Source organism: Tachysurus vachellii, chromosome 21, assembly GCF_030014155.1.
Source record: "Tachysurus vachellii isolate PV-2020 chromosome 21, HZAU_Pvac_v1, whole genome shotgun sequence".
NCBI classification, from domain to species: Eukaryota; Metazoa; Chordata; class Actinopteri; order Siluriformes; family Bagridae; genus Tachysurus; species Tachysurus vachellii.
This window is the reverse complement of record NC_083480.1, coordinates 7,177,718-7,192,690: the sequence shown is the minus strand read 5'-3', so window position 1 is coordinate 7,192,690 and position 14,973 is coordinate 7,177,718. Positions and strand designations below refer to the sequence as shown.

The 14,973-nt window shown below is 38.2% G+C and overlaps 1 protein-coding gene across 3 annotated transcripts in view; it reads right to left on the bottom strand.

The window, feature by feature from the left end:
• Window positions 1-14,973, bottom strand: part of csmd3b (CUB and Sushi multiple domains 3b) — a 406,848-nt gene that overhangs the window by 212,395 nt on the left and 179,480 nt on the right. For all 3 annotated transcript variants that reach the window (XM_060897477.1, XM_060897478.1, XM_060897479.1), the window contains exon 6: window positions 4,598-4,710. In XM_060897477.1, the coding sequence (XP_060753460.1) occupies window positions 4,598-4,710 (113 nt within the window). The remainder of the gene's footprint in view (window positions 1-4,597; window positions 4,711-14,973) is intronic.

Sequence of the window (14,973 nt, the reverse complement as noted above, 5' to 3'; positions counted from 1 at the left end):
CTGTTCAGCTGTTTTTGTGTTTTGGATGATTAAAACTTTAAAACTGCATTTGGATCCTCACTCGCCTTTGTCCCGCCGTAACAGAACGACCAACCCCAGGGAAGTGAACAAACAGAGTATAAATAACAGACAGGAACCAATCACAGCGCAGAAACAATCAGAGACAAAGACAACACACCTGAAGGAGAGATGGAGTTCAATTAATGTCCGTGGTAACCAATGAGTGGGCGGAGCAAACAATTAACAACAGGGAAAGACAGCAGACAGAAACAGGGCAGAAACACAGACAGACTCATTACAGATATATATGCTTTTGATACAGCATGTAACATGTAACATGTAAAATAAATATACTGAAAAAAATCTAAACTAAGCACCTGTTTAAATCAAAATAAAGTTTTTTATCCTGTTTTCCAAATGCACATTCCTCTTCTCTTAACTATATTACTTTCCTATTAGTTTCAGTGTAGTAACATAATCATTCAAAATATTCACTGCATAATGACTGTAAATAAATAACTGATCAATATGCTAGAAATATACTGGGTAAAAATGGCAGTGGATCTGGCCAACAGTGAAGTCTGTTTCACAGGACCTAGCAGTATTTTTAATAAAACGGATAATGATAATTATCTTGGATCAATTAACCCAGGACCCTTCAGCAGGCAATGCATCATTATTATTCAAACGCTGATATAAATTTCTGCTATGAATATATTACACATTAAGTACCACCTAATGACTCCATAATGTAAGACAGTGCAATCACGCTATCAGTGCTAAATTATGCTACATCTATTAGGTATGAAACAACTTTTTAATTAATATAAATCAGTCAATCATCTATTCTCTTCAGTCATCCTGATAAGAGAGTTTCGTTACACTAATTAAAACTCTGTAATTCTGTAGTTAAAAAAAAAAGAAAAAGAAAAACAGTCTGAAGCTACAGCTGATAGGGTTGGACACTAAATGGTAGGAATGTTTGTTTCTTCAAAAATATTATAGACATTAGATTACATAAAACACCCAACAAAGTCTGGATTGAGCTGTTACATAGATAACATTCTTGGAAAGTATGAAAATACAGTATTTAATGAATATGTTTAATCTCTAAATATTACAATATGCAATTTGTTATTTATGCCAATTTCGAGCTATTGCGAGCGCTAATAAACACCTTATATAATAATAAAAAATTTAAATAAAAAAAAAGCATGCAATATCGCTGAGAAATTGTTGATTAGTAACGACGCATTCAGAAAACCTTTCCTTAAATTTGTCCGGTTTTGCTTTAATAAAAAAAGAAATTCCAGATGTTTAAAGCTTCTGATTGGAAGTGTCGCTGTCATTACACTTGCTGTTACTGAAGATTATACAGCATTATGAGCATTAACACTCTTATGTCATGTATGAGTTAGTTTGTATTTATTGATTATAAAACTAAATACAAGATACAAGGAAACTCCTAAACCCTACTTGGAAATGTTCTGCCTGTCTAAGTTGGTCATTAATACCCTTTAAGGACCAACAACCAGGCTGTCCACAACACCTGGACTCTTTCCTCCAATGCGGCAGTCTTTAAAGACAGACTCTCCAGAACACCACTCTTAGCTTTAATCAGAAAATTGCTCAGGACATTCTCTCTGGACATATTCTCTGGACATTCTCTCAGGACTTTCATTTTGGACATTCTCTCTGGACATTTTGTCCATGCTTTCTGGACAAGCTAACTCACCTGTAGCTCAACTGGACCTTCAGTGTGATTTCACTGAGAACTATCCACAAAGAATGATCAGCTTCCTCTGTCTTCTCTATCAATGCCAAAGTCATTCCCACGGATCATGAACCACCAAAGAGAAACCATCAGAACATAACAATTATATAAAGATTCTCTATGTACTGTCTTCAGTGCTGGTGTGGTAGTTTAGATTTAGCCATTATGACTCCGCCCCATCCACAGAGTTTGAGGGCTAACAAAATTAGTTTATAATGGTGAAAATGATACATCATGCTGTGTCCTTCACATTCACCAGATAACTAATGATCCTACAGCACCACCATTAAAACACCAAGTCAGACAGTACACTATATGGCCAAAAGAATATCACACCCACATGTAACTGGATCTTTAGTGTGATTTCCACTGAAATCTGTCCACAAATAGTCATCAGCATCCTCTGTGATCTCTATCAATGCCAAAGCTGACTACACTGAAGTCTCTTCATAGATCATGGCCCACCAAAGAGACACCACCAGAACATAACTATAAAGCTTATCTATGTACTGTCTTTAATGCTGGTGTGGTAGTTTAGCTAGAGTTGCAGATTTTACATAATAAGGTAGTCTTATAAATAAAATGGTAGTCTTGCAGATTTTACATAATAAGATCCAAAATAGTTGCTTCACTCACTGTGTACAGTATGTCTGCCATTAAACCTTTTTCCATTCATTATCTAGTTGTCAGTATTTTGAATTTTATTGATACATAACTTTCTAGTCTGTACTTTCTAGCCTGTACTCTCTAGTCCTCTAGTCTCTTGCCTCTATATTTACATTTGTACTCAACAAACTATCAACAGATTCCCAAAATCTGTCGTAAATAAAGTATACTTCAGGTACTAGACAAATGATTACCATTGCTAATTTTTTTGATGCAACCATTATACTTTTTTCCATTGGAATCTTGCACCATTGAATAATTTAACAGTAATAATTAGTCACCATACATAACCTACACTAGTCAATACAAAACATGAGGATGAGCTGAATGGAGAATGAACGTATTAGTCAAAAGACTAATAATAACTGAGTAGAGGTCACACTAAGCTTTAGCTTTAATATTGCTTGGTGCACAAACATAATTAATCCGGCTAGCTAATGTTATCACTATACATTCCCATGACACCAAGGACACCTCTGTTTCCCTGACATGTGCTCCACCAGAGCGAAGCAAATAGAAATTACACTATTCTGGGTGAAGCACTGTTTCAGGTTAGAGGAAATGGAGTAATGTTTTAATCTGTGCATACATTATATATATATTCTTAACCTTCTACATGTTCATGGAAAAGCAAGCATATTTTAACATATGCATGATTTATATACTTATTAAAAATGGTTCCAATGTACCTTTAAAGCTGTAAAACTATTTAATAACTAAATTATAAAGAATTCAATGTATTACCGTGGAACTTCTATCTATCTATCTATCTATCTATCTATCTATCTATCTATCTATCTATCTGTCAAACACTGTACTTTTCTTCAGTTCTACACCATTTCGATGCATAGTATGACACATGACTCATGAAATGTACCTGGTTTCAGTATATGCCTGTACATAAAATTCTAACTAATGTAACAAACAGAATTCAGACCAAACTTTTGCACTAAATGAATAAGTGTATGCAGCACATGTATTAGTATTAATGGAGTTATAGTTTAAGTATATGCTTTTGACATTTTTTGACAGAAACATAGTGGAGTCCAGTCAAATTAATTATTCCCTCAGGCTGAGAGTGAATTTTATCTGAACAAGCTTATACACTCTACCCAAAGGACCAATGAGTTTTTGGCAGGAGTGTCTACAAAAGAAAGACTTTATTAGCTGTGGCAGATACGCCAAGCTATAGAATATAACAGCTCTGAATTGAAACTGGGCGGCAAAAATGATCATAAAAATAAAATAACATGCAGTCCACGGCTGCTTTGGACCTGACGGTGTAAGTCAGAAAAACACACCTCTTCTGTTCATGAAATTTGCAGAAGCATTTACTTGATCACCTCTGATATAAATTCCAATGGGCTGGTTGAAAACTTTTTTTCATAACATTTCAGCTAATTAATAATATTTGCATCTGTGTAAAAATGTGTCAAATTTTCAGCAATTAAGTCTAATGTGCTGAGAAACTCGCAATTTCACCAGAATTCATAGCAGAAAACAGCCTTAAAACCCACCACAGACTAGTTGCATTATCAGGCTTACAATATATTTAAAATTGATCGTCAACATATTTCAGTATGTAAGGGTTGGCAAACACTTTCATATTTCACACAAAACACATCTGGTCAAATCAATGATTCACTGAGTTGAATTTATGGTAAATATGTGCTCGATGTCGATCACAAACAATACACAGCCAGACACATGAGACGACTATGGCTTTGGATGATCTGCTGTAAATTAATAGATAAGCAGCTTTTGATGAGCAAAGAAGAAACAAGAGACAGCTATTTCCAAAGAAAAAACTTCTTGCTGAATTATTTACTTACAATTCTGTTGCATTTGTAAAGGCACTCTATTTTGGAACAGTATAAGCAAGCATTGAAATATCTGTCTCTTAATGTTTTGAGTAAAGGAACTTAAATGGTCTTAATTGAGCAAAGTAAAGAAACAAAAAAGGTATAAAATAAAAAAGAAATAATTCATATTGAACGACATAAACATTACGGAATCATCTGAGGTGTAAAGTACACTTCCTGTTCCTGGAATAGCAAAGATCTAGCTAAAGTGATAGGAAATGGACAGTTTCAAAGGTTTACTTGTTTACTGCAGCCCTATGGAGGGATATTTCAAGTAATTAAAATGTCAGCTTACCTTGATAATGAGCACTAAAACCTCTGTATCGATGGTTGCTGTCAGTTACAAAGTGTAGCCTCAGCCAGTTCTTGTTGCTGACAATAGGAGATGGCATATTCATCCCAGATAACCTGCAGGAAACAAAGGATAGAAATCTTTAAGCTTGTTACAGTAAACAACTCATCAGCAAAATAAAAAAAAAAAAAAAAAAACAGGCGTTAACCTCTTAACCCTGTGAGACCACTTACTGTGGTGTACGTCGGCTGTGCTGAAAAGAGCAGGCTAACTGACCTTTTACTGGCTACGATATGCCCACCTCACTAAGCTGGAACATGGCAACAAGGGTTATGGCTTTACAGCAAACGCTGTGGCTACACACACAGTATATATAGGGACATCAGTCATTATTTGGGCCCACTTGCCCCTTAAAGAAAAAGGTCAGTGCAACTCAATACAACGCAATACAGTGCACAAAGAGAAGAGTCCGTGAAGACATTGGTTTGGAAGGTTGGATTTGAAGAACTTGAGTGTCCATGACAGAGCCCTGACCCCAACCCCACTGAGATGAACTGGAACACTGACTGCACCCTAGACCTCCTCCCCCAACATCAGTGCCTGACCTCTATAATGCTCTTGCCATAGCCACGTTCTACAATCTACAATAAAGTCTTCTCAGAAGAATGGAGGTTATCATAACACTAAAAGGAGACTGGAATAAGTAGTTTAAAGCACTTGTGGGTATGATGCCCAGGTATCCACAAACTTTCGGTCATATAGTGCATCTTTTGAAAGAATGGTGTTCATCCCTCCAGGACAGTTCCAGAGAATCTATGTCAAGGCGCACTGAAGCTGTTCTGGCAGCTCCTGGTGGCCCAACACTCTACTAAAACACACGCTGTTGGTTTCCTTTAATTTGTCACCCGTCTGTACATATGACCTACATATTCCTCAATGTGACAAGTGTGTAGGTGATTGATGAAATGCCTGTGACAAAGGACAGAGGTCAGACTGATTTCTTCCTGTCATCACTCCTTTTTCTCTTACCCCAATTTCATACTTCTCTCCACATTCATCCGGTATTATTGATGTCTAACAGAAGATGCCATTAAAAGCACATGGGCACATGAATCATTCTTTAATAGCTTTCATGGGCTGGAGCTTTGCCATATCATTACTGTTATCATGCCAGTGTAGATGCACACACAGCAGTTGCAGTGCGGGTAGAAAGGGAAAAGTAGCATGGTGATGTTAAGAATTTACTGCCCATGTGCGAGTCAGGGAGTTGGGGGATGTACACAGGTGAACCCTTATAAAACTCCAACACAAGTTCTGCTAAAGATTATGCACTGTAATGTTACACTGTCATTACTTGTAGTATTGGAATGATCAGTCACATCTGGGGGTCCGTGGTTTTATTCAACTGAACAGCACTTTGGTTGCATTGGGTGTGCTGAACGTGTACAGGTCTGTGTTCAGTGCAGCCAACCAAGTAATGTCTTAGCCTCAATAAGTCATGTTACCTACCGTTTTTATCAGACAAAGTAATTAGCTTACCTTTCTGGAGCAAGTGTGTGCTTGTACTCATGAAAAAATATGCATCATCTCCCTTTTGGCAGGTATTCCTGCACAATAACATGCCATGCATTCAAAAAGTGGCTCTCTTTGCTACTTGATTGATGGTACCTTAAGAACCCATTAATAAAAACTGCAAATTTATGAACATAGCAAATCTGAATGAACAAAAATCACATGACCCATGGTGTGGAGGTCTTCTATCTGAATTGTGAGTATGAGTCCCACCCCTAAGCAAACCCTCGTTCTGTGCAGTGCCAGCTAATCATACTGGCATCTGGAAACCATGGATTCCCATTAACCCTGTATTTGTGACCATCTCTTAACGAGGATGCTCTGGACTATATCCAATGTACTCAGGTTATAATACATACAGTAAGCACCTCCCTACTGGTATAAAGGAATTGTTGCCTAAGCCACTGAGGACATTAATCTTTTATTATCATCTAGCCACTGGTTTATTGCTCTATTAAAATCCCAAAACAGACAAGCTGCATAACTCACAAAAGCTGCTTACTTTTACAGTATTTTACTTAACTTTTTTTTTTAAATACAAACACATACTCAGACCTCTGAACATGGCTGGGGCAGAGGATATGTGATCTGGTCCTTGAATTATTTGATAAACAGGTAAAACACTTGTTTTTCAGAGATCTGAATACTGTATTTCGTGCTTTTATTTCTCCTCACACTGATTATTGCCATTCCCTCTACATGGGATTGTCGGTCAACTATGTCCTGTGATTAAGTGATCTAAAATATAGCTGCTAGAATCCTGAACAGCACCTGATTAAAAACAGAGAAATAGCATCTCTCCTACACTGGCCTGCCTTCACTGCCTACTGGTCAAAAAAGATTGACGCTGAAGGATTTATTCTAAAAATTTCTGCATGGCATGAATTTTTCCTATGGCAGCTTAAAGATTATAAATCAACCCCTTATTTTTATTCTAAAGACCAAGCACACACAGTAAACATTTTAAAATCCAATTTAAACATTTATTTATTCTTCAGCTTTTTAGTCTTTATAAAATCTGCAGTACTGAGTTTTCTTCATGTCTTTTTTTAATCTCTGGTTCTGAATCTCAATGCTTTTTATTCCTTTTTCTACTTTTATTGTTTTATTTCATTTTACTTCGTTGCTGTCTGATTTGACTGATGTTACTGTACAGTCCTATGGATGTCATTTCTTGTTGTCTTGAAATGTGCTAAATAAACACAGGTTGCTTGACTTGCCCGAGAGTAAAGGCACAGTAAATGTACATGTACAGTACAGTACATGTACATTTACTGTATACTGTACAAATGTACAGTATAGAGAGATGCTTGTGGAAAAATGTTTCCTGAACGTTTTAAACTTCATCAGAAACGTACCAAAATAGCATCTTCATTAAGGGTTATAAGGGTTGAGAAAAACATAGCAACATTTCTTTTCTCATAGCTTCACGTAATGTGAAATCAAAAGAACACATCAATATTTGGATGCATTTTGTGAGACCTTCACAGTAACTACAAACCATGCCATAATGCTTCTACATGCCTTAATGCTTTCTGCCCATATTTACAGAAATACTTATGAGGTATTTCTGTACTGTAAAAAATCCAAATGCAGCTGGGATGAATATGAGAGCCAATTTAAGAGCCCTGGTAGAGAAGTGTAATAATAATTGTAATGAAATGAGCTGTAATTTTGCAGGAATATAAATCCACCTAAGCTGAAAAATGAGGCCACACACAGAGAAGGAACTCGAGCATCTCACACCTTCTGTTCCTGAATCATTCAAACCAAAAAGGAAACCATTTTAATTTAGACATGTGCACTGCGGTGAGCTCTAGTGGATGTTGTAAATAGTATAGAGTAATGTGTATCATATAGGACTGACCTACAGTAGTCAGGATCTAGATCAAGACAGGAAGACAGGAAGACATCTGTATCTATATTTACATTCAGCAGATGTCCTTATCCAACACAACTTACTGTGTAGAAGTGGTTTGTAGTCTCCAGCCAATATCCTCATGCTAGTACAAAACTAGCTACTACAAGTTAATACAGCAACAGCAGACAAACCTAGTCGTTGAGGTTATGCAATTTCACACTATTCTCTGAACCTGTGTCTGCTATAGCATCAGATTCTTGCTCTTGGCAGACCAAACCTGATGCAGTCTTTTGCTTCTATAGCCCATCTAACGCAAAGCTTAACATGCTGTGCTTTCCGAGATTATTTTCTGCTCAACACGAATGCAAAGAGTGGTTATGTGAATTAGTGCAACGTTATGATCGGCTCGAGCCAGTGGATATTTTCCTCTTGCTTCTCTCTCAGCAACAAGGCGTTTCAAGCCATATAACTTATAACAACAAATCTTTCTTTGTAAAATATAGAGACCACTGCGTTTGAAACGTGCTGGGTTACTGATAGGTTAACAACACAACGCATGTGTTGAAAACCACTAAAGGTTTCATTGAAAATGATAAATATCAACTTCTTTAAAATGATCCTGCTGCTCGATCCTGTGGGGCAGGAGAAGGAAAGTGAATACACATCCTCACTCACCTGCCCTGGCCTTTCTGCTAAAGCTCTCTGCTATTTGCTGAAATGTAAATGGCACAAACTGTCACAGAATAAAAATGGGACATGGAAAAGAGAAAATATGTTATTGGATGACTGCACAGACTTGTGAGGAGAGACAGATAAGAGAGACTAGTGTATAATAGGTGAAGGTAAGAAGACAATAAGGTGAGAAGCAACGAGTGTAATAGTCAATTATTAAAGAAAGGCATAGATACAGAGGCTTGGGTCGGTAAGACAGACGCAAGCCGGGAGGGAGGGGCTGCATTTACTGCAGCATTTACAATGATTTTTACTGTCTTCCAGCATTGTAAAATGCCTTCAAGGTCTCTACAATAAGTATCAGGGAATAGATAGTGACAGCCATGGTTAAGAATGAAAAGACAGCGAGCTGCTACATGACAGAATGTCACTACATTGTCTTCAAGAAATATCTGTACTCGTAATATTTAACATGCCTCTTGGCTGAGAAAAAGAAGATATAGAGGCTAAATATTACACTTTATGAACGAATACACAATAACTATTAGTTGAGTGTCTGGGGCATGATTTATATGCACACAGATCAGCCATAACATTACAACCACCTGCCTAATATTGTGTAGGTCCCCTGTGTGTCTTCTCTTTCCAGTAACACGACGTAAAGAAAAAGGCCACCTTCCCGTATCACGCCAGGATCCAGTTCTTATGCTCACAAACCTACTGATGGCACTTTCAGTAGTGATCAGGAGTCAGAATGGGCACTCTGACCAGTCTGCAGCTACTCAGCCTCATAGCCAGTGAGCTGTGATGTACTATGTGTCCTGACACTTTTCTATCATAGCCAGCATCAACTTTTTCACCAATTTGTACAACAATCACTATACTTTGGGATCGGGCCAAACCGGCTAGCCATCACTCACATATACAGTGAGGAAAATAAGTATTTGAACACCCTGCTATTTTGCAAGTTCTCCCACTTGGAAATCATAGAGTTGTCTGAAATTGTCATCGTAGGTGCATGTCCACTGTGAGAGACATAATCTAAAAAAAAAAAAAAAATCCAGAAATCAAAATATATGATTTTTTATTTGTTTGTATGATAAAGCGGCAAATAAGTATTTGAACACTTGTCTATCAGCTAGAATTCTGACCCTCAAAGACATGTTAGTCTGCCTTTAAAATGTCCACCTCCACTCCATCCTAAATTAGATGCACCTGTTTGAGGTTGTTAGCTGCATAAAGACACCTGTCCACCCCATACAATCAGTAAGAATCCAACTACTAACATGGCCAAGACCAAAGAGCTGTCCAAAGACACTAGAGACAAAATTGTACACCTCCACAAGGCTGGAAATTGCCAAGCAGCTTGGTGAAAAAAGGTCCACTGTTGGAGCAATCATTAGAAAATGGAAGAAGCTAAACATGACTGTCAATCTCCCTCGGACTGGAGCTCCATGCAAGATCTCGCCTCGTGGGGTCTCAATGATCCTAAGAAAGGTGAGAAATCAGCCCAGAACTACACGGGAGGAGCTGGTCAATGACCTGAAAAGAGCTGGGACCACTGTTTCCAAGGTTACTGTTGGTAATACACTAAGACGTCATGGTTTGAAATCATGCATTGCACGGAAGGTTCCCCTGCTTAAACCAGCACATGTCCAGGCCCGTCTTAAGTTTGCCAATGACCATTTTAATGATCCAGAGGAGTCATGGGAGAAAGTCATGTGGTCAGATGAGACCAAAATAGAACATTTTGGTCATAATTCCACTAAACGTGTTTGGAGGAAGAAGAATGATGAGTACCATCCCAAGAACACCATCCCTACTGTGAAGCATGGGGGTGGTAGCATCATGCTTTGGGGGTGTTTTTCTGCAATGGGACAGGGCGACTGCACTGTATTAAGGAGAGGATGACCGGGGCCATGTATTGCAAGATTTTGGGGAACAACCTCCTTCCCTCAGTTAGAGCATTGAAGATGGGTTGAGGCTGGGTCTTCCATCATGACAATGACCTGAAGCACACAGCCAGGATAACCAAGGAGTGGCTCTGTAAGAAGCATATCGTCGCTGTCGGGCGGAAACCTCGTATGTCCAAATTTGGTCAATTTCATATTTTTTCACATATCGATGCTATTGGTCAGTCCCCACGTAGGTCTGTTATTTTTACAAGTTATTAACCAATCTAAAGTCTTGAAAATAGCTTGAGCGCAAATCTCATAACTCCATTGGACACTTCAACTGTCCACCTCTTCCTCACTCCGCTGGAGAGCTTCACGGCATATTTCTCCTTAATGAGAGTCGCAACGAATCAACACGTCTTCTGAGGTAAATGTCTTCAAAACACTGGGCTCAAAGAAAAAAAAAATCTTGACCCCCGCTAGTTCTGGTGCTCGTCTGAGGACAGGAATTTAGCGCAAGACAATCCACTGCAACGCGGACTAAACCCTGTGCACTGCAGATAAGGTACGGTGTTTTTTTCATTTCCTGAAAAATAACGGTTTTGGAGATACGAGGATTCCGCCTGACAGCGACAATATCACGGTTCTGGCGTGGCCTAGCCAGTCTCCAGACCTAAACCCAATAGAGAATCTTTGGAGGGAGCTCAAACTCCGTGTTTCTCAGCGACAGGCCAGAAATCTGACTGATCTAGAGAAGATCTGTGTGGAGGAGTGGGCCAAAATCCCTCCTGCAGTGGTGTGTGGAAACCTGGTGAAAAACTACAGGAAACGTTTGACCTCTGTAATTGCAAACAAAGGCTACTGTTCCAAATATTAACATTGATTTTCTCAGGTGTTCAAATACTTATTTGCAGCTGTATCATACAAATAAATAGTTAAAAAAAATCATACATTGTGATTTCTGGATTTTTTTTTTAGATTATGTCTCTCACAGTGGACATGCACCTACGATGACAATTTCAGACCCCTCCATGATTTCTAAGTGGGAGAACTTGCAAAATAGCAGGGTGTTCAAATACTTATTTTCCTCACTGTATATATATTCACACACTCAGCATCCACTTTAACAGGAGCACCTGTACACCTGCTTATTTATCCAATTATCCAATTATTCAACAATGCAACAGCAGCACAATGTATTAAACCATCCACATATAGGTCAAGAGCATCAGTTAATGTTCATATCAAGAATCTGAATATAGGAAAATTTGACCTCTGAATACATAAACACTTCTGCGATGATTATCTCTTCATGTGCCAAGATTTTGAAGTCGAGATTCATTTCATTGAGACCCGCAAAAGATGAGCATTGATGAGTAGGAAGGGAGCGAAAGAAAAGGCTGATGCTTGTGTCTCTAAAAGACTTGATGCAAATCACATCCTGAGATCACCATCTTTCAATTGCTCCAGTAGATCTTTGTACAAAAAGTGTGAATTATTATTAGCAAATGCCAGCCTTGAGCATGCTTTTAATCAGCAAATTTGGGGATTATTAGGCCGTTAACTAATACAGGTAGCTATGCTCACATGCAGAGGCATTTAGGCAAGGAATTGAGTATGTGTAAGGAGCTCACACACACACACACACACACACACACACCCAGACGCTCATGCAGAAACTTCATCAACCTCCTGTATACCTGAGCACCTGCAGGAGGGGAGAAGAGGAAAACAGAGAGAAAGGGAGAGCATAGCAAAAGGCAGGCAAGCCCCGCGGAGTGGCGTCATACTGCCGGTCGCCTCATCAATCATAAGCGACTGTAGCCCAGACGGATGGGAGGCCGCTGGGAAGGAGCGTGCGTCTCTCTATCAAACTGATGTTTTGAAAGTAAGTAATCAGTGTTCTCTACGGGCACTCCTTCTGTTGCAACGCGCCCCTCCTCCACTATTCCCTTGCATTTTCCCTCTAGCTTTCCATGTTCTGCCTTCCTAAAACTTCCATGGAGTCAAGGCCTCTCTGTCCCACTGCAATACTGGAGCCATATTTCCTTCAGCTCAGCACAATGGGAGAGACACTGCATCGTGTAAACAGCAGTGTAGGGTCATGTTGGAAGAGGAGAACAATGATGAAATGAAAGGAAATGATAAAACACAAAGCAGCATCATATACAGTCATGTATAGAAATTGACTTTTTGAAACAGAATACATTATGAAATATAATTTTTCTGGCTGTGTGTAAGATCCAGGCGCATGTAGAGTAGGCTATAATTCATGATCTTACTGGACATAACTGATTAGGTAGTCTGGGAATAATAAGCCTTCTGATAAATAGCCTCTCGAACAGTAAATACATTTAGTAGCACATAGTGAGACCTCTGTTTAAACTACACATAATAGCAGAAGTATTCAGGATGCTGTTTGTCTAATATAGGCTGGTCTCAGTTTCCACAATTCTGTCCATGAATGATCATAGGCAATGCAAATATACACCATAATACCATTTCAGGGCATACAAATAAACCTGAACAGGCCAGAAAAAAATTATTATATTAAATTTAGGATCAGAGAAAGTACAAATTCATTAAAACACGAGCACAATTTGTTCATTTAAGAAACATATATAGCAAATAGGGAGGAGGACTGAAATGCATAATGCATGAACTCATTATAGATTCACAAAGTCAGTGTTGTAGCTCATAGCCACATTAAAGCAAATTGTTCACATGATCTAAAGTTAGACCACAAAAAAAAAATAAGAATAGAATCCACGTCTATAAGGTCTATTCATAACAATGATCTTATTCATTATGTTACTATAAATGAATGAAATGCTAAAATTTGATCACACATGTATAAACTGCCTTTCTTGCCACATTATATGACCAACAGAATATTTGACAAATCAGAGCATATCGCCTGCCTGTTGCTGTAAATATAATATAATGGTTTCTGCTAGATGTAGGAACGTGGCTGTGGGGAATTGGGAATTCGTTCAGTCATAAAAGCAGCAATGAAATCAGACACTGATGCTGTAAGAGTGAGGAGGTCTGGGGTTCAGGCAGTGTTCCAGTTCATCCCAAAGGTGTTTACTGGGGTTGAGTCAGAGTCAGAGATCAGTGCAGGACACTCGAGTTCTTCCACTCCAACCTTCTCAAACCATGTCTTCATGAAGCTCTATACCTGTACGGGACATTGACATGCTGGAACAATGTTTGAGACTCTTAGTTCCAGTGAAAGAAAACTGTAAAGCTACAGCATACAAAAACATTCTATATATAAATACAAGTATGTTGATCAGGTGTCCAATTAATAAATAGATAGCCACTGAATAATATAAGAAAAAAGGCATTTATTTGTCCAGAACCTCATCATAATTTGGGAAAAAGTACTTTGTTTAATTAAAGGTGGAGACTATTAAAAACTTGGCAACTTCAATTAATGTATAAAGCACACAGAAAAATAAATGTCTAAACTCTGTGAATAAAAATAAAAAAATATAATAAAATAAATAAACAAAACTATTTAAATCCTGCCTTGCATTATAAAAGTTACAGGTTTTGCTTGCACTCATTATTTATTTATTTTTTTATTTTAATCCTTTACCTAAAATTTACTTGTCTAAGGATGAAGATTTTATAAGGTGGTCAGACAGAGCAGATTTCAGGCACCTCAATTCCGCAAAAGTGCTGAGTTTGGCTGGGCCCCAGAACCTCCATTTTGAAGATCAGAGGGCTGAACGAGTCGGTGGGGAGGACGACAATATGGTATACAGCAGAATAAATGGGCCCTTGCACCAGCTAATGACCTCACAATGCTTTTACTCAGACATATATTTCACCTGCAAGTTTGTGCCCAACACCCGCAAAAGCCATTTCAATGAAGCATTTATTTACAGTGAGCGATGGACTACTGCAAATGTCATTTGACTCACCCTGTAAGGTGCTCTCTTAAATCTGCTGATTTAGTGCCATTTCAGACTGACACTGCACTCTTTTGTTCACAGAGTGCAACGGAAACTAGCTGCACATGATAAGCTTGAGAGATTATATATAAGAAACTACATACACGGGCAAATGAAAACTTGCTACCATTGAAGGCTCCTAGTAAAATAGACTTTTATTGAAATGGGAATCTGGATGCTCATTGTCATGGTGTGAAGAAATGTATTTAAAGGAAGAGATCCTTGGGTGATTATTTTTCAGAAATTGCTATATGCTGTATGCATATTTATTACACATATATGCAAATTATCATTATTATTATTATTATTAGTAGTAGTAGTAGTAGTAGTAGTAGTAGTAGTAGTAGTATCAATTGGTCACTGCTACAATCAGTACATTTATTGTCTATTTGTAAGACAACGGACCGATTTTCACCT